This window comes from Miniopterus schreibersii (assembly GCF_964146895.1).
Source record: "Miniopterus schreibersii genome assembly, chromosome: 12".
NCBI classification, from domain to species: Eukaryota; Metazoa; Chordata; class Mammalia; order Chiroptera; family Miniopteridae; genus Miniopterus; species Miniopterus schreibersii.
Window position 1 is genome coordinate 64,098,570 of NC_138112.1, and position 22,028 is coordinate 64,120,597.

General features: G+C 43.3%; 1 protein-coding gene across 2 annotated transcripts; it reads right to left on the reverse strand.

Annotated features, from left to right (window-relative positions):
• Positions 1–397: 397 nt before the first annotated feature.
• On the reverse strand, positions 398–16,728 carry MTCH2 (mitochondrial carrier 2). Of its 2 annotated transcripts, none has more exons than XM_081154620.1 (13): positions 16,393–16,728; positions 13,867–13,951; positions 13,602–13,708; positions 10,501–10,527; positions 10,246–10,311; positions 8,621–8,678; positions 8,308–8,359; positions 7,834–7,893; positions 6,119–6,212; positions 4,978–5,025; positions 4,196–4,263; positions 2,772–2,847; positions 398–607 (listed from the first exon to the last, which is right to left on the reverse strand). In XM_081154620.1, the coding sequence occupies exons 1-13, from the start codon at positions 16,477–16,479 to the stop codon at positions 521–523; spliced, it is 915 nt and encodes a 304-aa protein (XP_081010746.1). In that variant the 5' UTR covers positions 16,480–16,728; the 3' UTR covers positions 398–520. The 2 variants fall into 2 exon arrangements, with proteins under 2 accessions (XP_081010746.1, XP_081010747.1); XM_081154621.1 differs by having other exon boundaries at positions 16,415–16,671.
• Positions 16,729–22,028: the final 5,300 nt, after the last annotated feature.

A 22,028-nucleotide genomic window follows, 5' to 3' on the forward strand; every position in this document is an offset into this window, starting at 1 on the left:
GGTGATTTATCAATGGATTGTCCTTTTTTATGGAGTATGAGATAGGGTTAATAAAAAATGCTTAGAAGCACACAATGGGAAGCAGGTTCTGGTGGGTGCTGCTGAGTTTTCAGGTTCTACTAAAGAAAAGGTCATTCTTGACCTCCCACTCAGTCTGCCTTACTATTCCTAAGTTTTATAGAATTACTTCTTCTGGGGACTATACTCTTCATTTTACAATGCTTTGAATTATGACTCAAATCACATGACAACCTTGAGGAAAATGCAACTTTTCTGTTTAAGTAAAATAAAGAGTCTGGAGCAAAATTGTCCCATTTGATAATAACTAAAGGGGGAATATTAGAGGTAAATTATGCTGTGCTGGGAAAAAGAACAAAAAAAGCAGACACCAAACACCTCCATTTTCCCAAGATCAAATGATTATTAAAAAAGCGTGCCATACTGTATAGTAATCAACATTCTCTCCCATAATTCTGTGCATCTGGGACTATAGAAATGTCACTGTCCCTGTCCCACATCTTCAAATTAACATTCTCAGGTCACAACAATATGTCTTCCCAAAGGGGACCTTCCGGAAAAACAAGCTATTTCCTCGGCTCATATTTCCCTGGAAAAAAAATAAATACAAATAAAGTCTAGTGTGAAGATGAGATCAGCCAGTTCAAATCAGTAGAGATCCCACTGGGCATGTTTCTGGGAGAGGAAACTTAAACGGCTAGGACAAAACTGGGAGTATCACTCAGAGTAGCAATCTGTACTCTCTGACTCACGCTGAGTTTTTGTGGAACTAACTACAATTTTGCCACATGGATAAGGCAAACATTTATTTAGACAAAATTTCCAGTTTGGATTCTGGCTCTGCCACTTGCTAACTGGGCTATGAAATGAATCAATATATACAGAGTGCTGAGAACAGTCCTAACACCCAGTGAGTGCTAACTTTTATTTTTTAATGGAATGGTCAGGTCTCTAGGGAGTACTTATAGAATCTTACAGTTAAAGTAATAATGTGTGAGCCTGACTGAGTAGACTCTGAGGTTTAGACAGCCTGCACATAGATTCTGCTCTCCCAAATACAGGCTGTATAACCTTGAGTTACGTAATTGGTGTTAAACTGTTCAAAATCCCAGTTTCTTCATATGTAAAGTGGGATGACAAAAAATGGTACCTGCCTCATATGATTATTTTGAGGATTACCTGAGCTGACGTGTGGGAAGCTCTTAGCATGATGCTTGATACGCAGCAAATTTCCTATCAAGATCTGTATTGTCTTAAGCACTTATAGGATCAACTGTTCCCTAGGTAAGGTATCTGATACCCTAATACATTTCCTATCTGCCTTCTTATTATAGAAGGGGGTTGGTTAGAAAGTAGGGAAAGAAGGGCCACCTTTCCTTTTAAATTGGGATAACAGTAGGAGATTGTCCAAAACAGTGTAAAACTCAGAATGAAACCCAGTATGTTCATGTTAGGTCTGTATGAAAGTCATTCAAGAGTTCTAGCTTGCTCGGCCAGTGTGGCTCAGTGGATTGAGCGACGACCCATGAAGCTTGAGGTCATGGTTCAATTCCTGGTCAGGGCACATGCCCCAGTTGCAGGCTCAAGTTCTGACCTGAATTCACGGAGGGGCTTGTTGGGCATGCACGCTGAGCAAAAGCAACCACAGTAGCACTTAGGTCTTTTCATTTGACTTCAGGCTGGGGAAACCTGAGCTCTGTGAACAAAGGCTTTTGTCATATGTGTCACTAGTGCAACAAAGAGCTTCTTCATATACTTTCTTCTACAATCCTATAAAAAGTGCTTCCCACTTGCCCTGGCCAGTGTGGCTCAGTTGGTTGGAGCATCATCCTGTGCACTGAAAGGTTGCAGGTTTGATTCCTGGTCAGGGCACATACCTAGGTTGCTGGTTTGAACCCCAGTGGGGACACGTATGGAAGACAACCAATCAATGTTTCTCTCACACATCGATGTTTTTCTCTCTCTTCCTCTCTAAAAAAAACCGTATCCTTGGTGAGGATTAAAAAAAAAAAAAAGTGCTTCCCATTCAAAAACAGTTTTAAACTGATGGCCATTTTAAGTGATCCTGTGTTAAATTTAGCACACAGCCATCCATTATTTTGTTTCCTAATAAAGCTTTGCAGAGACTGATCAGGAATTTTTGGCTGCAGATGATATATCTCACAGCAATAACAAACAATAAGTTGGAGTCTGAACAAAATCATCCACTAACATGTTTCTAGGAGACATAACTAAATGACTACGACAAAACTGGGACTAAGACTACAAGTAAGAGACCAGCTCTATCGACATCATTGTGAACAAATAATGTCATAAACAACTTCTATTTCTCAGTTTCCTCTCTACCACACTGTAAGAAAAGACTTGAATACATAAGGAGATTCTGAGAAGTTACAAAAAGGTGAAGTTGGAGGAAAAAAAATCTGAAACCAAGGCCATCATTTTCACAACCAGAATAAGCATCTACCCAGAGCCTATTTGTAGTTTGCAAGTGATCATTCAAACGGCATCCGGACACATCTAGGGATTTCTGCTTCTTCATTACCCCTGCTGATGAGTTCTGAACAGCACATTTACTACTACGCCAGATGACCTATGGAGCACTGTAAAGGGCACAGCATTTGGTAGCTAAAAGGTAAGCTACAAGAATTAACTTGGGATTCCAGAGACATTATTTAAGAGAACAAACAAAAACAAAAAGTAAAATATATTGGGGGGGGAGGCAAGAGAGGGAGAGAGAATGAGAGAAGTACCTCTTTTTGTAGCATGCTCCAGCAGTCTATCCAAGAACAATATACTGGAGAGTAAGGAGGGCACCCACCAGCAAGCCTGAAATAGGAAAAGAAAGGAGCCACTCAAGTTAACATTTATAAAACTTTCTCTCAAGAGTCCAGTAAATCTGTCAAAATATTCTCCTGCCTAGAAGTTTCCCTGAGAGGCAATTTTAGATCTAATAAATTTCCCTCCCTTATATTTAGGTTTTGAATCAACAAATAGAAACTTTAGTCAGTTACCTATTTTCTAAAACATCTAAGTTTTTAATTTGTGGACATATGAAATTCTAGATCACAGTGATTATGTGATTAAAGAGTGGGAAAAGGGGATTTAAGAACTAAGTGGTGTTTATAAGCTTCTAAATAGGACAATGGATATAAAGAGTGGTGACTACATGCTCTTACTCAGGTATAATCACTTTCTCTCCAAAAATTATAAGGAATAGTAACACATTTAACTCATCCTTCAAGTATGCTCTGGGCTAAAATACGGCAGCTGCTCTACAACCACAAAACAAACAGAACGTGACATGATACGAAATATGGCAACTGTGCTCGAAACTCCACACAGCTTTCTAGTTGATATCTTGTTTGAAAACAATGACATGGATGTCTGATGGTATATTGTACTAGGGACTGTATTGGAACAGAGTTCTTCTGGAGAGGCGAAACCTGTCCAACTTGGTATGGTCATTTGGCATCTAGAAGCTGGGACCCAATGGTGTCCAGCACCACACCATGCCTACCCTTCCTGACCAATACACTGAAAGGTTAAGAAACTTTCCATGGACCAAATTCCCTATTTTCCTTTCTTTAAAACTCACTTTCTCCATAAAGCCCCTAGGAAAAACAGGTATAGGTTGTCATTCAATCCCTGATATACCTTTTGTAACTTTCAAGAAAAAGAGGAGAGTCTGGTAGGTGTGGCTCAGTTGGTTGGGCATCGTCCCATGGACCAGGAGGTCATGGTTCGATTCTCAGTCAGGGCATATGCCCAGGGTTTGGGCTCGAACCCCCGTTGGTGCTGTGCAGGAGGCGGCCGATTGATGTTTCTATCTCTCTCCCCCTCTCCCTTCCTGACTCTGCAAGATTTAAAATAAAGGAAAGATGTAAAAATAGAATAATTTGATAATTCTGTCCTTTTCAGAATAAGGCCTATATGGCAAGTGCATATTATTTATAAACACTTGAGAAATTTATTTATGTCTTCCCCTACTCCAAAATAGGCTATGAGGTGAAATATAAATTAATGCCACTGCTGGCATTCAGGGCACAGAGGGAGAAAAATGAGGAAATCTAGTCAGGGCACCACCTTCCTCTCCTCCCCCACATTCTACCAGGCCTGCCCTGCCTGTCAAGCACGCGGCAGCCAACTGTCAGGAGAAGAGATGCAGAACGCTCACCCGCAGTTGTTGACAGCCATGAGGTTAGAGACAAGCACAAAGGGATAGGTCAACATACTGGCAAAAAACTGTAAAACAGTAAAAAGACAGCGAAGTTATTAGGTCATCAGTCTTCTTTCTTCTCCCTTAAAGTCCTAGCATCACTGTGGCCAAATACTCCAACACTGGTTTTGCTTTTTCAGTATCCCAGAAAAGATTAAATTATACATTTTTCAACCTGAAGATGCTTCCCTCTCTTAATATATCACTACAGCTAACATTTTAACTAAAGGCCAGAATAATTCTCTTATTCTGTGATTCAGTCCTCATTGAAATAAAACTGAACTACAATATTTAAAAGCAAATATAACTAAATACAATTTCAAAACACCCCTGAGGAAAATAAGAAAACATGAGCAGCCGTCTAAAGACAACAGAAACCATTTTAGAGATCACTTTAGAGATCAACTACTGGAAGGCTCCATATGACTAAAGAAGGTACCATTTTCCACGGCAGGATCCATGGGCTGCAGGGAGAAGCAGGCCCGAGAACCCGGGAATGAGCTGTGATGAGAAGTGCCCACATCCCCCTCCTGAACGCTGAACAACAAACTACGTGGGCTTGTTATCACTGGTACTGTGCTGCAGGAACTCTGGGCTAGTCTTACCTCTGACAAACACTAACAAGTCCGACTTTCCTGGGAAACACCTGGTTGCTTTAAAGCAGTGATAATACAGGCCAAATTTAAAAGAAAACCAAACAATTCCTAGAAGGTTGAAAGGCTTTAAAAACAACAACTCACTCCTGTGACGGCTTGGGAATAACTCTTCATTTCATTCATGGTGGAAACCTATAATAGGAAGGAAGCCTTTATTAGAATGAGTAAGAAAAACAATCTGATATTAACAGCTAGTTGTCCCAACCATATCAATATGTTCTCTCTACATTATCAGTTTCTCTGACAGCTTGAAAATTAATTTTGAGGATAAAAACATAAAATACTGATTTATGAGCATAAAAAGACAGTGGTCAAAATGATCCACTTGATTCAACATTAACAAATTCATACTAGATGAATTTATAAGATGAATTAGGAACGAGTGTAACAGCCTGAGGATTTCAAAAGAAAATGAGATTGGTAACCTTTCCCATGTCCTAGAAACTACTACATTTATGGTATACCCAAGAGACAAGTCACCAACTCTATGCACACCCAGCTGTGCCCCAAATGCTTTGGAGATCAGTCTCCGTACTCAAGAAGCTTACAACACGGACTCAGTCCTACCCCTGGGTGTGTTCTATTTTCCACCATGCTGCAGGGCTGGCTGAGTACAAAGAGGCCCACAACTGCTGAGGCGGAGGAAACATTACTTCTAGGAAAGGCTGATTCCCCAAACCTCCCAGGCTGAGGTTTCTAGAAAGCCCAAAACAGGAGTCTCCTCAACACTTCAGAATAGATGAAACACACTGAATATACTCCTTGCAGCAGAGACAGGGATAGATCTCTTGGGCTTACTCTGCCACACCTAGGACTTTTTAGGTGCATCTCTCATGGTACACAATATAGGTCATCCCATTAGCCTTTGAAAACTTGACTGATGTTCAACTATATGATGATGATTCTGGCACATAACAAACTGCCATCATACCATTTTGTTTTGTTTTGTTTTTTAAAAATATATCTTTATTGATTTCAAGAGAGAGAAAGGGAGAGGGAGAGAGAGAGATAGAAACACTGCACTTCCCCATCTGAGGATAGAGCCCACAACCCGGGCATGTGCCCTGATCGGGAATCGAACCGAGATCTCCTGGATCCTACGTCGGATGCTCAACCACTGAGCCATGCCCAGCCAGGCAGCCATCATACTTTCTAAAGCTAAACTAGCTGCTGGGTGAATACAATAAAGTCAGCACCAGCACATCTTATCAAGGTCACAACTTACCCCACTGTCCAGTGCATAGGTATTGACGAGGTAGGCCAGTGAGTTACAGAGCCACAAAGAAATGATGTCACCTAGGAGGCGAGGAATAAGACCCCTACATGAAGAAACAATAAAAATAAGAATCAAGAAATGTGACCAGTAAAAAGATAATCCAAACACTTCCCAAATAACCAGAGATTTAAAAACATTCCAGAGAATTAAAAAGACATCAAATTCCAGAACCTAGCCCTCATAACTAGTTCATTCTAGTTGATACAATTGTACTTGAGGCTAATCTCTAATGACTTTCACTCCTATTTTTAAAATGCAGGTCAGTTATACTCCTCTAAGCTATGGCCAATGGCTCACCTTACTATTAACTACAAGCAGGAGGGCCAAAATTTTGCCTACTTTGGAAAAGAGACTTAAATATGGGTTTTGCTAAATTATATCTGATATTAAAATTTGGCAGGGCAAAAGATGAGAAAAATTACAAGATGAGAGAGGTCCAAACACATATAGGTGAGAGACATAAAAAAACCCCATGTTTTGAGAGTCTCAGTGATCTGAGTGAGCCAGCATGGGGTAGTGGGATAAACATTACCCCACAGACTGAGGATCAGGGTTCAAATGCCACTTCCATCACATGAGCTAGATGACCAGCAGCAAATAAACTTCCCAGAGCATCCATTTTTTAAAAATTTCTAAAATGAGAATAATAATGGCTGTTCTGCCCATCTCCCAGAGTATTTATGATACATGAATAAAATCAATTATGTAGCCCTGGCCAGTTTTCTCAGTGGTTACAGCGTTGGCCTGTGGACTGAAGGGTCCGGGTTCGATTCCGGCCAAGGGCATGTACCTCGGTTGCAGGCTCCATCCCTGGTCCTATTTCAGGGTGCGTGTGGGAGGCAACCAATCTACGTGTGTCTCTCTCTCATTGATGTTCCTCTCTCTCTCTCTTCCTTCCACCCTCTCTGAAAAGCAATGGAATAAATATCCTCCGGTGAGGATTAAAAAAAAAAAAAAAAATCAACTATGTAGAAACACTTTAAAATGAAAAAGGACCATTTACTTAATAATGCAGTTTTTACTATTAATTAAAAAAATGAGGATAGCAGTCTTTTTTTTTTTTTTTAATATATCTTTATTGATTTGAGAGAGAGGAAGGGAGAGGGAGAGAGAGAGAGAGATAGAAACATCAATGATGAGAGAGTCATTGATCAAACCCGCAACTGGGCATATGCCCTGACTGGGAATCGAACCCCGATCACCTGGATCCTAGGTCCACGCTCAACAGCTGAGCCATGCCCGGTCGGGCAAGAGTAGTAGTCTTAAGTTCTTCCAAAGTAAATTCAAGGGAACTGATACCGTCTTGCAAAAATGTATTCTCTCAGGATAAGGAAGCTACATGTTAGATGATTTCTCCGTTTTTCACAAATTAATTTTCCTTATTTTATCAACGGTACATATTGGAAACATAAAGGTAGAAACTTGGTATTTATTTGTTAAAAATACACACACCCCAAAGCCCTCATTTCAAATGTTTTACATGTCCAGAAGCAAAGTCTGGGATCTCTACAAGATAATTCAGGCCAACAGCGTCTAAGTAAAGCTTAACGTGACATGAACACAGAGAGTGCATTTTCCTCAAGGGCGATATTAAGAGTCACGTCTTCACTTTCATGAAAGCTTCCTACTTACAAAAATCACACACACATCAGCAATTTACTCACGCAAAAAATCCTAGTATGCCTTCTTCTCGATAGATGGTTACTATGGAGTCACAAAGTCCACTAGGTACAAAGGAAGGATATTAAGTTTATTTTGAAGTTATTTTAAAAAAATGTTCAATTATCACTTTTAACAAGGTCAAATCTATGCCCCCCTCCCACCCTCATCTACTACCCTCGCTCTGCAGAGGCAGCTGAGTTTGGACACAGAAGTGGAGATGCTACTAAGGATGCAGTCACATGGAGCCAGTATGAATTTTGGTTTCAGTGGCTCTGTAACTTATTCTAAGATCCCAGGTAGGCTCCTAAATCTGATGGGGCCGTTTTCTTCTATTTACCAGTTTTTATGCAGATCACATGATGAGATGTATGAATTGTCCTGTACACTCTAAGGCAGCACAACAATGTAAAGCACTTGTATCCTACTAGTTTGGCTTCAACAGATCCCCTTGAATACTTGGAAACAAAAACACCTACCAGTACTTGGATTCTCGTCCAATGAACTGTACCATGGATCTCAGAGTGATCACTACAGAACACAGAGAAAAGATTTTTAAACTATACTGAGATAAATTTTGATAGCCCTGAAAAAACACACACAGAGGTTTTCTACCTAAAGACACGTTGCTTTCTGGATAAACTGGTTAAAAAGCCAAAACATGAAGCAAAAAAAAACATGCAGGAAAGGCACTTTACTGAACCCCCATGTCAACCATCTAAGTGGTCAGGAGAGATCACGTTACAGAAGAAAGAGAAGAAATCAGATTTTAGTTGTCAACTGCGAACATACCGTGGAAGGGATGTGTGATGAGGGTAGCAGCAGAACGAGCCATCATCTCCCGAGTTGTCTAGAAACAATCAACACACACTTCTGAAATCTAAATAAATGACACTCACTCCTGTGAGAAGTTACATGGGTGGACATCGTAGAAAAAGAAAGTGAGCAACCGGCGCTCCTGCCCTAGAGTCAGGAAGAGCAAGCAGCTTGGATGCACACAGTATAACACACTGTCACTGTATCATACCTTTCACTTGTGGATTTCAATGTTGTTATAGTTACTGCTCAAAATTTCTCTGCAAAGGTTTGTTATCTTCTCAATTTTACAGATAAGAAAAACAAAGCCAAAGAAACAGGGAGGGTCACCAGCAAACAGTCACCTGGGCTGGAATAGAAGTATGAGGGCTATATTCAGATTACTAAGCTGCTCTCACTGTGTGTGCTTTCAGAGACTCTGACACCTACGCTGGACAAAAGCCAGGCTCCATTTAATCTGTGCCAGCATCTCTGGGAGAACAGGACTTTGCTTTCTGACCACAGCCCTATAACCCTGTCATAGCTTGGAGCTGCTACATTTACCCTAGTTTACCCTTCTCTTTACAAGATGCTATAAAGGTGGTGAAGAAAACGAAGTTACAATACTTGGAGGTAGGTCTGTCGCTCATTTCTGCATGTAAACATTACCATCAGTTGCTAAGTTAAGACATTCCTCACCCTATTCCAGTGGGTGAAAAGAGCCTATGGGACACGATGGGCCAACTAAAGTTAAGAAAAGACAAAATGCCCATTAATACACATCATGTAAATTATGGAAAATGAAGTTGATTCATCTGACGTCTAGACCCATAGTAAGGTTTGTTTTGGAACATATATATTTTAGATGGCAGCATTTACTAGAAAACTGTGACCTCACTAAAGACAATTAGACAACGTAAAGACTAAGAAATAAAAGAGTAGTCTGAAAGCCATAAATATTAAGTCAGGAATGAAATAAACTCCAATGGAAGTTTGGGAGTGGGAAATGGGTGATGAGGAATCTTCCGAGGTCAGAACAATGCTGTAAAAGTATTTCTGGATATATAATGTCCAACACACAAAGGGTCTGGCCACTACTTTAACACTTTTGTACCAGAGAATTTCAACTCTTAGTAGAAATTCCTTCAGTTTTAAAAATGAAATGAGTGGGCAAAATTAGTTTCCTTGAAATGCATCTATGCTGAAGAGCAAGCAATGCTTTTCCTCTCTCTCTGTTATACATATAGCAAAGCCCAAATCATATTGAAGGGTTAATTTCTTTCTTTCTTTTTTTAATATATCTTATTGGTTTCAGAGAGAGGAAAGGAGAGGGAGAGAGAGACAGAAACATCAATGATGAGAGAGTCATTGATCGGCTGCCTCCTGCACGCCCCCGACCGAGGATTGAGCCTGAAACCCAGGCATGTGCCCTAACCGGGAATCGAACCCCGATCGCTTGGATCCTAGGTCGATGCTCAACCGCTGAGCCATGCTCGGCCGGGCGAAGGGTTAATTTCATTTGGAACAGACACTGCACATACAGGCCTGATCCTGATTCTACAAGTGCCCACTAAACATCCTCTGATTTAGGGAAATAGCATAGGACATAACTCATCTCTTACCTCCTTGATAACTCGGTCGAAGGAAGATGAGACTTCTTCTTTTGGTACATTTCCAGGTCCTAACTCCTGGAAACCAAACAAAAGACATATCTTGATGGTTTTAAATAGAACTGTTCAAACAGGAGGCCACCCTGTATGCCAACACTCACTGAGATGAAAGGGAGACTGACTGCTTGTCCCTTTTCCTAAAGAGAACCAAAGAGCAGTAACTTGCAAGGGAAATGGGCCCATGCATACAAATCAGCTTCAACATACCTCAGCCTTGTCACTCTCCTGGTAACGCTGCAGAGGAAGAGAAAAGGAAAGAAAGGGTGATTAGGGCAATCACAATGTCATTGAGAGAGGACATAAAATGAAAACTCTATTGGTAGAAAGCAAAACAGTTGATATCTCCAATTAACTTCTAATTTTAACTAGTAGATTGTAAGTAAGTATCTCTAAGGCCATTTTATTGCTAAGTTTAACATACTGGTCAGCTGAAGGGACAAGCTAATGCTCATGAAAACTCTAATCTAAAAGGAGAAAAAACAAAACAAAAATCCAAGAACATCATTTACTAAACATACATTTAGCAGAAAACAAATTGGTTAAAAACATAGCCTAGGGCTAAGGCTATGGAAAAAACCTCCTGGCTTTTTCATGGAGAAAAGTAGGACCAATACCAAACTAGGGCAAGACTCTTTTCTTCATTGTACAAAAGAACAGAGAACTGGTGCTAAGTCTGAATAGCTGAAATCGCCTCACATTGTCTTCTGTATCTCTTTCCAAAAGAAGCAAGAAAGATTTTTTTCTCCTACCAGAGAAGAGAAGATGAATACCAATGGAGCTCAGTCTACACTGAAAGAGGAAATATTATTTGTGGGATATTTCATAAATAAAAGATGGGCTAGGTGAAATTAAAGAGTCAGATAATTAAGCTCCTAGTCACACCAGATGAAAAAAATAGACAACACTTTCTCTTGTAAAAAGAATTATGTATTAAAAGATCAGAGGCAAGAGAACAAAGATCAAGATTAAACAAAATAGTGGTTTTTGGTCAAATTAGAGGTCTTTGACTAGAATTAATTCTAATAGTTTCAGGCATGTTAAAAAATTGTCACTCATTTCTAGACTTTGCTTTTTACTCGATTAATAAAATTTTTTACCTGTCTCTTCTACATTATTCTAAACAGATTTCAATTTAACTCTTGTTCAGATATACAGAACTCTTTCTTATAAAAGTTAACAGTTGCATCAACCCTGAATTGGTCTGTCTTCTCGACTGCATAAACTGTTTTTGATACTAAGTGTAATACTAATCCCCTGTTATTTTCATTTGGCTACATGTGAAACATATATTCAAATGGATACTTGGATACCTCAAGTTTGTCTTAAGGAACTTGGTTTCAAGCAGTAATTTCACTTTTGCTCTCAGTCTATACCTAAACCTCTGACTAGATGACAACTGCAATTATGTATGTGAATCTCACTTAGGTAACAGCAACACTTTCACTGAGCCCAGAGTAGGGTGTGACTGGAAAATAGTAATTAATCCACCAAAACCCATTAAGACTCCATCACTCTGACCCATGGACCACCCAGAACTATGCTTTTAAATTCAGTCCACAGGCATGACAAGAATATAAATAATAACAAAATAACTGAAGGGTGAAACCCTTTCCATGTGAGGAACTGACTGAAAACCTCTCCAGTTCAAATCAATGAAGGCTGAAAAGCACTTAAAATCTAGGCCAATTAGATCATGCAACTATTTAACAAAATCATGATTTGTCCATCAGATGATAAAACATTAGAAGTGGGGCAACATTAAAGCATAAAAAAGTACAGGATTGTGTTGAGTACTATTTAAATAAGTAGTTAGTAAACATTTGGAATTGAGCACATCTGATACATTATATAGGTTGAAAGCATTATACAGACTTAGTTAGCATACACTACAACATTTTCTGAGTTATAGCACAGAGGATAGATAGCACACTCTTGGAGCCAGGAGGAGACAGAATAATGCAAGGGAAAAAACCCAATAGTTTATATTCTCAACCATTCTCATGCTGAACAACCTTCCCATGGACTGTTCTAAATGATACAGAATTTGTATTCATAATACCTTTATAAATAGAGCAAAGGGCAATGCTGTTTGACCTACATTGTAACTGGTACAACTGAGAAAGCAGTACAATCAAAATTATAAGCTTTAGCATTTGAAGTTAAAATAAGCTGGTAAAACAAAAGGATCACTAAAAAAGGAATAAAAGGAACTTTGATGTTTTAAAAAACATTGTGAAACATCTCAAACACACAGAAAAATTAAGAAAGTAATTCACCTATGTATCCACCACCAAGGTAAAATAGATGTTAACATTTTGCCCTTTTTGCTTAAGATCTCTTGCCTTCTTAAAATAAAATGCCACAGATAGAGCTGAATTCCACCCTTACCTCTTCCCCCCTTCCCAAAAGTAACCACTACCCTGCAGTTGATGTACACTTCAGTGAGGTTTTAAAAAAACAAACTTTCACCCCGGCCAGGTGTGGCTCAGCGGTTGAGCGTCAACCTAGGATCCAGGCAATCGGGTGTTCAATTCCCGGTCAGGGCACATGCCCGGGTTGTGGGCTTGATCAATGACTCTCTCATCATTGATGCTTCTATCTCTCTCTCTCCCTCTCCTTTCCTCTCTCTGAAATCAATAAAGATATATTTTAAAAAAGAAAAAAAAAGAAAAAGAAAACAAAAAAAAACCCCAAAACAAACTTTCAAATTTATGCAAATATAACATAGGTATAGAAACAGTGCATAAAATACAAATGTACAATGTAATAAATAATTAAAAGGCAATATCCATATAGCCATGATCCAGGTCAAGGAAAATCATTCGCATTACCCCAGAACCCTATGCATGGCCCCTCTTTCTCTCCCTCTCCCCACAAATAAACACTATCCTGACTTTTATGTTTATTTTGTTAAAAATAAATTTGTAACAAAACATTTTACTAGGGGTTAACTCTAGAATAAGAGGAAAATAACTTCAGAAAGAATTATGTTTCCATCAGCTTCCTTCCTTCTTCAAAGAAATAAAATCAGCTACACAGGAGATCAAATAAGTGTATTTAATTTCTGCTCAGAACAACTGGTTCAGAGGAAGAAGGTTGTGTAGATCAAAATCAATTACTTCATCTCACACAAATTCCCTTTGCTTCCCAGGAAAGAGTTAAAAATGGGTATTTCATGTACATGTTTTTCAAGAGGAAGAAGGGCCATGGTTTATAAATATATCTTTGGAATTGCTCTTGATCAGTAGAACAAACTGCTTTATGGATCATTTAAATCTGTGGGAGGATTTAACTGATTTTCTTCTTACCTGTAAAACTTGACCATGGACCACAGTCCCGAGGACTCCTGAACACAGCCTTGGAGTTAAGCCTGTAAACAAGCCGCGCTTCCCATCGATGCTCGCAATGTGCTGAGCTAAGAACACAAGTCAGAGATTTAAATTCCAGTTGAAGGAAATAGTTACATAGAAATTTCAAAGGAATATGCTTTCTATATATTTTCCTTCAGAAACTCCTGCTTGTCATGATCCTCAATGTCACCCAATTCTAAATAAATCAAAGACACTTACTTACCATAACAAAAGAGACCAGGAAGCTGACATACTTGCCGCCCAAAAATATTTCGTCCTACTGTTGGAGGAAGAGGTTCATATCCCACCTTTGAAAACAAGAGAATACATATATCACTACTAAGTAATATTCCAATGAATGCCTTGGTTGCAAGGTCTTGAATTAAGAATAAAATTAGGGTTAAAATTTAACACAAGTTAAAATGCAGCGTATGTTTTCCAAGGCAATGATGAAGCATCATCCTTGTCAGTTTTGTGTCGACTGATGACTGGTTTCAATGAACTCCAAGTTTTGTTTTGTTTTCTTTCTTTTTATACAATTTCAGAGAGGAAGGGAGAGGGAGAGGGAAGAGAAACATCAATGATGAGAGAGTCATTGATCAGCTGCCTCCTGCACACCCCACACTGGGGATGGAGCCCCCAACCTGGCATGTGCCCTGACTGGGAATCAAACCACAATCTCCTGGATCATAGGTTGATGCTCAACCGCTGAGCCACACCGCAGGGCTCCTAGTTTTCTTTTGGTTCAAATTCTATAAGGTAAGCCATTTAGCTGAAATACACCAATATGAAACTGAAAATAGAATAAGGGAACTTTTGTATTAGGAAAGCAAATGTTTATGGAGGAAGCTCAAAAATATTTTCTGAAGAAAATCTAGCACATTTCATGTATTTGGACAAAATGAGAAGACTAAGCTATCAACTTCATATTTGGTTAGCAAGACACAATACTCAAAAGGCATATGCAGATGTAGCTGGATAATTCCCTTGGGAAATAATTGCAAGCTAAGGCCATGTTAAACAGCACACTGTCATTAACTGCCTAATGAAGGGCATTTTAGTTAATGATTATAATTTTATTTCTACAATATAGTCTTTTTAGTATCTGAGAGAATGAAAACGCTGTAGGACATGGTTTGGGCTCTACTGCTGTGATTCTTATTCTTAAGTCCTGACTGAGTTCCCTGAAAGTGTTACTGTGCAACTATTTAAAAAACTGCGTATCTGGGGATTTCACTGCAACCCCTGAGACACTTGGCTACGTAGAGGCTGTGTCATTAGGGTTAAGGATATTCAAGTTTTTGAGGCAAGAGGTGTGAATGTCACTAGAAATCCCTGCCTTCTGGAAAAGCACCGGGCAGTGGGCTCATACCAGATTTACTGCAAAATGCCGTCCTCCAGATACTACCTAGCTACAGACATGCCAGTTCTGGTTTGGGTGACATAGCACACACTTCAATCCAAGTCTTTGTTCTTGGTTCAAATAATTTATTTTACAATAGCGTTTCACATACATAACCTGAATCCATACAGGTCAACTCAGCAACACATAATCTGGATTATCATCAACTCAAGAGTAAGAAATGGGGTCCTCCCCGGTGCCCTGCATGTTTTTGACAGAAAGGTAGATGGTGAGCACAGCCGCGCTTCTAAAAGCTGCTTCCTTCCTTGCCACGGTGCAAAAGGCAATTATGTCAACTCTCAACCAAGGTGAGCTCTGTGAGTTCCCTGCCATCCCAGGGAAACTCAGCAAGGCAGCTGGAAACACCATCACTTGGGTCGGTTCGCCCAGTGGTTGGAGCCTAGGCCCCTGGGCTGAAGGGTCCCCGGATCCCCGCCCAGGCCTGGGCAACCAATGGATGTGAGGGACCCTTCCATGTCTCTCTCTCCCCCCCTCCCACTCTTTCTGAAAAGCAATGGAAAAAAATATCGTCGGGGGAGAGTTAAAAAAAAAAACGTATATAAAAAAGAAAATACTACCTCACCATTTATCATCAGCTACTTGACGGTGACTATAAAATACCAACTATTTTACAGGTTAGAAGCTAACATGTATGTTTAAACTCGCTAAAACTCTTTCAGCTGAACGGATTCTGCAGCTCAGAAGGGTGGGACGGCCGCGGTCGGGAGCCACGCGGGCGGCCGCGGCCGGCGCTCGGCGGGTCCTTCCGCCGCTTCCATGTCACTCCTGAAGGAGCTCCCGCGTTTACCTGGGTATCTGGTGCTAAAATCTCCCAGCACAACAGCGGCAGTAACAGCAGCCCAACAAGAAAAATAATGCTCATAAAATGTTGGGTCCCCTCTGATGTCAACAGATTTCGTGTCTTGCGTTTGGGGCGGGGAAGGTGAATGCTACTTTCAGAGGGGCCAGAGGGCGGGTCTGGGGAGCCCTCGGTGTCGACCGGCCGAGATCAACCTCAGGGAAGGAAAGACCAAGTTCAGAGGAGCCAGCGGGCTGGGCTGGGCAGGGCTGGGCAGGGCTGGGCTGGGCTGGGCAGGGCAGGCGGCAGTTGGCTGCAGGGAACCGAGCGGGCCTCTCCGCTTGGCGGAGGCGAGCGCCCGGGAAGGCCCGCGGGCAGTGGAAGGGCGGCGGGCGGTGGAAGTGGTTCCTGAGGGAAGGACGGGGCAGCAGAGGAGCAGCATCTCGGGAGACTGAAGGCCCGGAAGGCTGGAGCCGATCCTCAGGCGCCGCGGGCGGCGGCAACCGAAAAGGGCGCCGGGCGGGGAAGGGAATGGCGACGACTCATACCTGGATGAGCACCTTCACGTACATGAGCGGCTGGGACAAGATGGTGAGACCGGAGCCCAGGAGCACCTGACTGGCCGCGTCCGCCATGATGGCACCCGCGGACGGACGGACAGACGGAGCCACCAAGCGACCGAGCCGGTCCCGGATCACTGGCCCGCCCGCGGCGCGCGCGCACGCACACCCAGCGGCGCGCGCCTCTCCTCCCAGTCCCCGCCCACCGCCCCGCCGGGAGAAACGGCCGGCGCTCGAGCGCCCGCGCAGGGGCCTGGGCGGGGCTTGAGGGCCAGGGGCGCATGCGTTTCGTAGTGGGATCGGCGCCCTCCACTAGGAACGGCCGTTTTTCTTGCGCCTGCGCAGGCCGGAAACGCCCGGAAGCAGAAGAATGGGCGTGGCAATGGGCGTGCGTGACCCTGACGGCTACGGCAAGGTCAGAAGATGAGCAGAGGGGAGACGAAGCGCTTCGGCCCTCGGCGTTTGGGCAGCGGCAGCATTAGGTCCAAAGGGTACTCGGGGTCAGAACCATAAAAAAAAATAATCTAATGGCCGACAAAAACTAGATAAGTGATCTCGAAATATGAATCCATCCGTGGGTTTCTAAATTCATGCATTCATCCGGTTAACGTGAACTTCTCGGAAGTGCCTTCTCTGGTCTCTGTAAACTTACCTCCTGTCACACGGTCCTGTAGCACTTATGGCTGCGCTTGATCAGTTTGTCTCCTCCCCTGGGAGGAAAGCCCCGGGAGTTCAGGTCCTGACGGCCTCTTCATTGGCCCTTCAGCCCGGCGCCTACCAGGTGCTCATGAGGGAACACGCACTTTTGTGCCCATCGGGCTACAGGCTTTTAGGAGAAGAAAGAAAAAGACCTTGTCCCTCACCCCTCCAGCCCCACCCACGTGCTCTGTGTCAAACAACACTGCGTGCCACGGAGGAGGCAGAAGAGTGAAGCTCCCAGAAGGCGTGTGTTTGGACCCTGGCTCTCTTGTGTATCCATGTGGTTCAGAAGAAATTTTCTTTCTCTTCTTTTGTTTTCAGTTTTTGTATCGAAATTTAAGAGCAACGCTACTACCTGCCTCTCAGGGTTATTACTAAGCGTTAGGTGAAATGGTGTACAGGATACGATTTTTAAAAAACTATATTGCCCGGCTGGACGTGGCTCAGCAGTTGAGCATCGACCTAGGATCCAGGCAATCGGTGTTCGATTCCCCGTCAGGGCACATGCCCGGGTTGTGGGCTGCAGCCGATCAATGACTCTCTCATCATTGATGTTTCTATCTCCCTCTCTCCCTCTCCTTTCCTCTCTCTGAAATCAATAAAGATATATTTAAAAAAAAAAAAAAAAAAGAATTTACCTTTTGTCCTTTATTGCCTTGCCCGTCCTTGGCCACTGGCCCAGGAGAGGCTCATGAAATTGAAGAAACGCTTTGGACTCCTTGCCAGGTTATGTACGATTCATTACAGTTCAGCCAGCTCGCAGGTGTTTGTCCCCTAATTAATCATTTTCTCTTTCTAACTCTACTGATTCCCTCCATTTGCTTTCGTTGACTTTATTTGGTTGTTCTTTTTCTAACTTCTTAAATTAGTTGCTGTATTAGTGTTCTATTGCTGCCATAATAAATTACCACTTAGTGGCTTAAAACACACACGTTTATTATCTCGCAGTCCTATAGGTCAGAAGTCTCGCAGGCTCGGCTGATTTCTCAGCTACTTGGTTCCACAAGGCTGAAGTCAAGGTGTTGGCCCACTGGGTTCCTATCTGAGGGCTCTGGGGGAGAATCTACTGCTAGGCTCATTCAGGTTGTTGGCAGAATTCAAGTTGTCTTCCCTGTGGTTATAAGACTGAGATTACCATATCCTTGCTGATTGTTGTCCAGGGGTTGTCCTCAGCTTCTAGAGGCTGCAACTTTTCTATAAATCAAAACTTGCCAAAATAAAAGGTTATAGAAAAGTAGACACCCAAGAGACAGGTGTTCTCTCACTGGGTGTTGCTGGGTCTGGTTGTTTGCCTGGATCTGCTGTAGACATACAGTCCACAAAGTTGGACGGAGTTGGCGCTGAGCGCAGCAGGGCTGGAAGACGATGAAGCCTGCGTCTTTGCTGATGCCAATGAGCTGCGGCAAGTCCTGGAGCTGCCCTGAATCCGGACTATTGTTTATGTGAAACAATAACTGCATTTTGCTCGAGTCTTTTCTCCCCACTCCTGTGGGCTGTAGTTGAAATCATTCTGGTTAGGAAAGGCAGACAAGTAAACAGGCTGTGCACTAAAGTGTTTCAGGGGCGGAGGCAGAAGTCTGTAGGACACGAGGGGCAGACTGGTGAGTCCTGCCTGGGAAACAGCATCAAGGCCAGTTTCAAATAGTGGGCTGCTATTTGAGCTGAGTCTTTAAAAACATTTTTTAACCGATACATTTGACACATAACTGAGCTGGGTCTTGAAAGATTACAGGTGTTTGCGAAGCAAGAGGGTGGGGCATGGAGGGAGAAGGAGGGGCAGTTAATGTTGCAGATTCCTAGGGAATGGGCCAGATTCAGAGCTGGAGGCTGCTGGGGCAGCAGGGCCCCATCAGGGAGGGGCGGCAGAAGAGAAGCGCCCTGCAAGGGACCGACATGATCAGATTGGCCTTGTAATGGGCTCACTTGGGCTGCTCTATCCAAGAAAGGTCAGGATCTTTAAAATCGGACGCTGGGAGACCAGATTTAATAGTTTAGAACAATGATAACCTCAACAGAGCTGGAGGAGAGAAGTTTATGGATTTACTTGGGAGGCAGAGTCAGTAGGATGTGGTTTCTGGCTGCGGAGGTGCAGGGGAGGGAGGCTAGCGATGCTGAGGCTGTAAGCATGGTATTGACGGTGGTCCTGTTTATGAAAGAGAATACAGAGGGGGAGCTCTAGTTTAAGGAAAAGATACTGGAATAATTCCACTTAGGGCATGTTGCCTTTGAGGTTTGGAAGGGAACTAAGTGGAGATGGAGGGGACACAGTGGATCTAGGGGTCTAGGCACCAAGGGTGAGCAGAGATTCCCCAGGTAGGGCATGTACAGAGAGAGGCCCAGAGCCCAGGGTGCATTCAGGGAGCTAAGGTGAGTGGTGTTGCAGAAGCCAAGAAGCCATATTTCACTGTGAGGTGAATATTGTAGAACAGTGCTGTCCAATAGAAATACAATTCCAGCTACATACATCATTTCCATATTTTTAGTAGCTACATCAAAAAAAAGTAAAAAGAAACAGGTAAGATTAATTTTAATAATATATTTTATTTCACCCAAAATATCCAAGATATTCAAGCTGGCTCCTTTGTCCTGTGGCATGTCTCCTTTTTAAATACTTTCTTACTCTTTGGCATGACAAAATGTCCCAGGCCCCTCATCTCAACTCTACGATGCCCAGTCCTAGAATCAGCCATTTATTTCTCTAACAAACCCTGATTCCTTTTAGTGGGGAATGGAATTAGAGAACAGGATCTTAGTGCAGAATGTGTTTATTGCTAATGGAGTGCATTTAATCTCGGGCCCTTTTACACACACACAACACGCAAAGATACACAATATGCACACTTATCCGTATTTTAGAATCATGACCAGTTCACACTGTCTCTCATTCCAATCCACTTTCACAGGGTTTTTTATTTCCCTCCATTAAGTATGTGTTTCTTCTTCCAGAGTGAGAACTCTGGCTTTTAACATCAACGCATTTAGTCATTTGCTTAATCATATAATACATCTAAAATCATTTCAGGATCATTTTGCCAATATGGGTACAGAAACAAACCTAATAGAGTCAGAACTTGTTTTCAGCTTTCTTAACCTCCTAGCAAGGTTGTTCCTGGGAGGAAGACGGTCGCAGGGAGGGAGCAGGGGACCTGAGGCAACCGGAGGCGATGTGAAATCACAGTGGAAGGGGCAGGGTGCGGGAGGGTCAGTTCCAGATGCAGAGGGTAAATTTCCGAGGCTGGAGGAGGTACCCGAGTGGTGGCCCTGGTCCACTTGATGGTGTGTCCTCCTGCAGCCGCCTTGGCAGCCTGGGTGTAGGAGAAGACGCGTGGCTGGGCTGGCTGGAAGGATCCAAAGGTGGGGAACTACCGGGTGGATGTGGCAGAAGGACAGAGGGTGAGAACTCTGGGGTGCTGGCAAGAGAGGGGTTGACGTAATGCACCCCAGAGTCTGGGCTGAATGGGGAGGAAGCAAAGCCAAGAGCGAGGAGAGTGACCGGAGCTGGCGCCGGGCTGAGAAGGAGTTTACCGAAGTGATTTGCGGTCACTGAATCCAACAGTCTAGGAAGAGCCAGTGCAGGGGACCAGGAGAAGAGATGGCCTTGTACCAAACTTGGTTGGAGGCAAGGTGGGAGGGGGCTGAACTTGGAGCAACCAGGGCCTTTCTTCCCCAGGACCAGAGTCTGAGTGAGAGAGGAGCGGGCTGGCCCAGGCTGCGTGGGAGCCATTTCAGCACATCGCTGCCACGTGGCATCGACAGCCGAGGGAGGCATCTGGGTAAAGTCGCTTCGCAGGAGGAAAGGGAGCTTGCGGATGATTTCCCCCGCACAGTCACTCACCTTCGAGGCCAAGGCCGGGAAGGGAAGGCCCAGATCCACTAGGCAACCACGCCAACCATCGCCCCAGCCGGGTGGACTGAAGCCCAGGTGCTCTAACTCCCAAGCTAGTGGCTGTCTGGCCCCCAGACGGTCTGCAGCTGGCCTAACGTCCGCTGGTTGGCCTGTTCTGGCAGGCTCGCTAGTCTTTGTTCTTCACCCGAGGTCTTTTTTCCGGGGGGGGGGGTGCCCACAATAAAAACACCACTATGTTTTTATATTGGGGGGAGGGAGTAGAAAAGAAAGCAGCCCCTCTACCAGGCCTTAGTCAGTGGCAGCGTCTCACTGCATCTCCATGGTTCCCGAGTCAGGGACGCGTTCCTTCTGATTGCTGACTGTGGGAATAGCCTGTATCTTAGGGTAGGAGTGCTGGCAGGAAGTCAGAATTTTCAAGTAGCATCATCTCTTTCCATATTCTTAGGCATCTTCCTTTCTTTTGACTTTTATGAACCAAGTATTACTCTGGACATGTGGCATAGACTGTGTCACTAGAGCTTGTCTGTTCACATCCTTATTAAAACAATGCTGTCTGGCCTGCCCGATGTGGCCCAGTGGTTGAGCATCAACCTAGGATCCAGGAGGTCGCAGTTCGATTCCCTGTCAGGGCACGTGCGTGGGTTGCGGGCTCGATCCCCAGTCGGGGGTGTGCAGGAGGCAGCCGATTAATGACACCCTCATCATTGCTGTTTCTCTCTCTCTCTCTCTCCCTCTCCCTTCCTCTCTCTGAAATCAATATATATTAAAAAACAAAACCCCCCCCAATGCTGTCTGAACCTGATCTCACAGGGAAGCTGGTTCCTCACATGGCTCAGCTGCTCAGAGCCAAGGTGGAGCCCACTTAAAGGGGCAAGTAAAACAGCTTCTTTTCATTATCAGGCAGCTATCGAGATGAGCAAAGGGGGATACAGACGTTGGATCCTAGTGAGCGTGGACAGAGAGGAGCTTGTCCTCCACAGGAACATTCCACTAAGAAACGGGCAGAGACGCCACTGGTGGCAGGCGATTAAACTAAAGCTGGCTGGGCCGTACAGACAGTCTTTGTAGTTTACAGGAC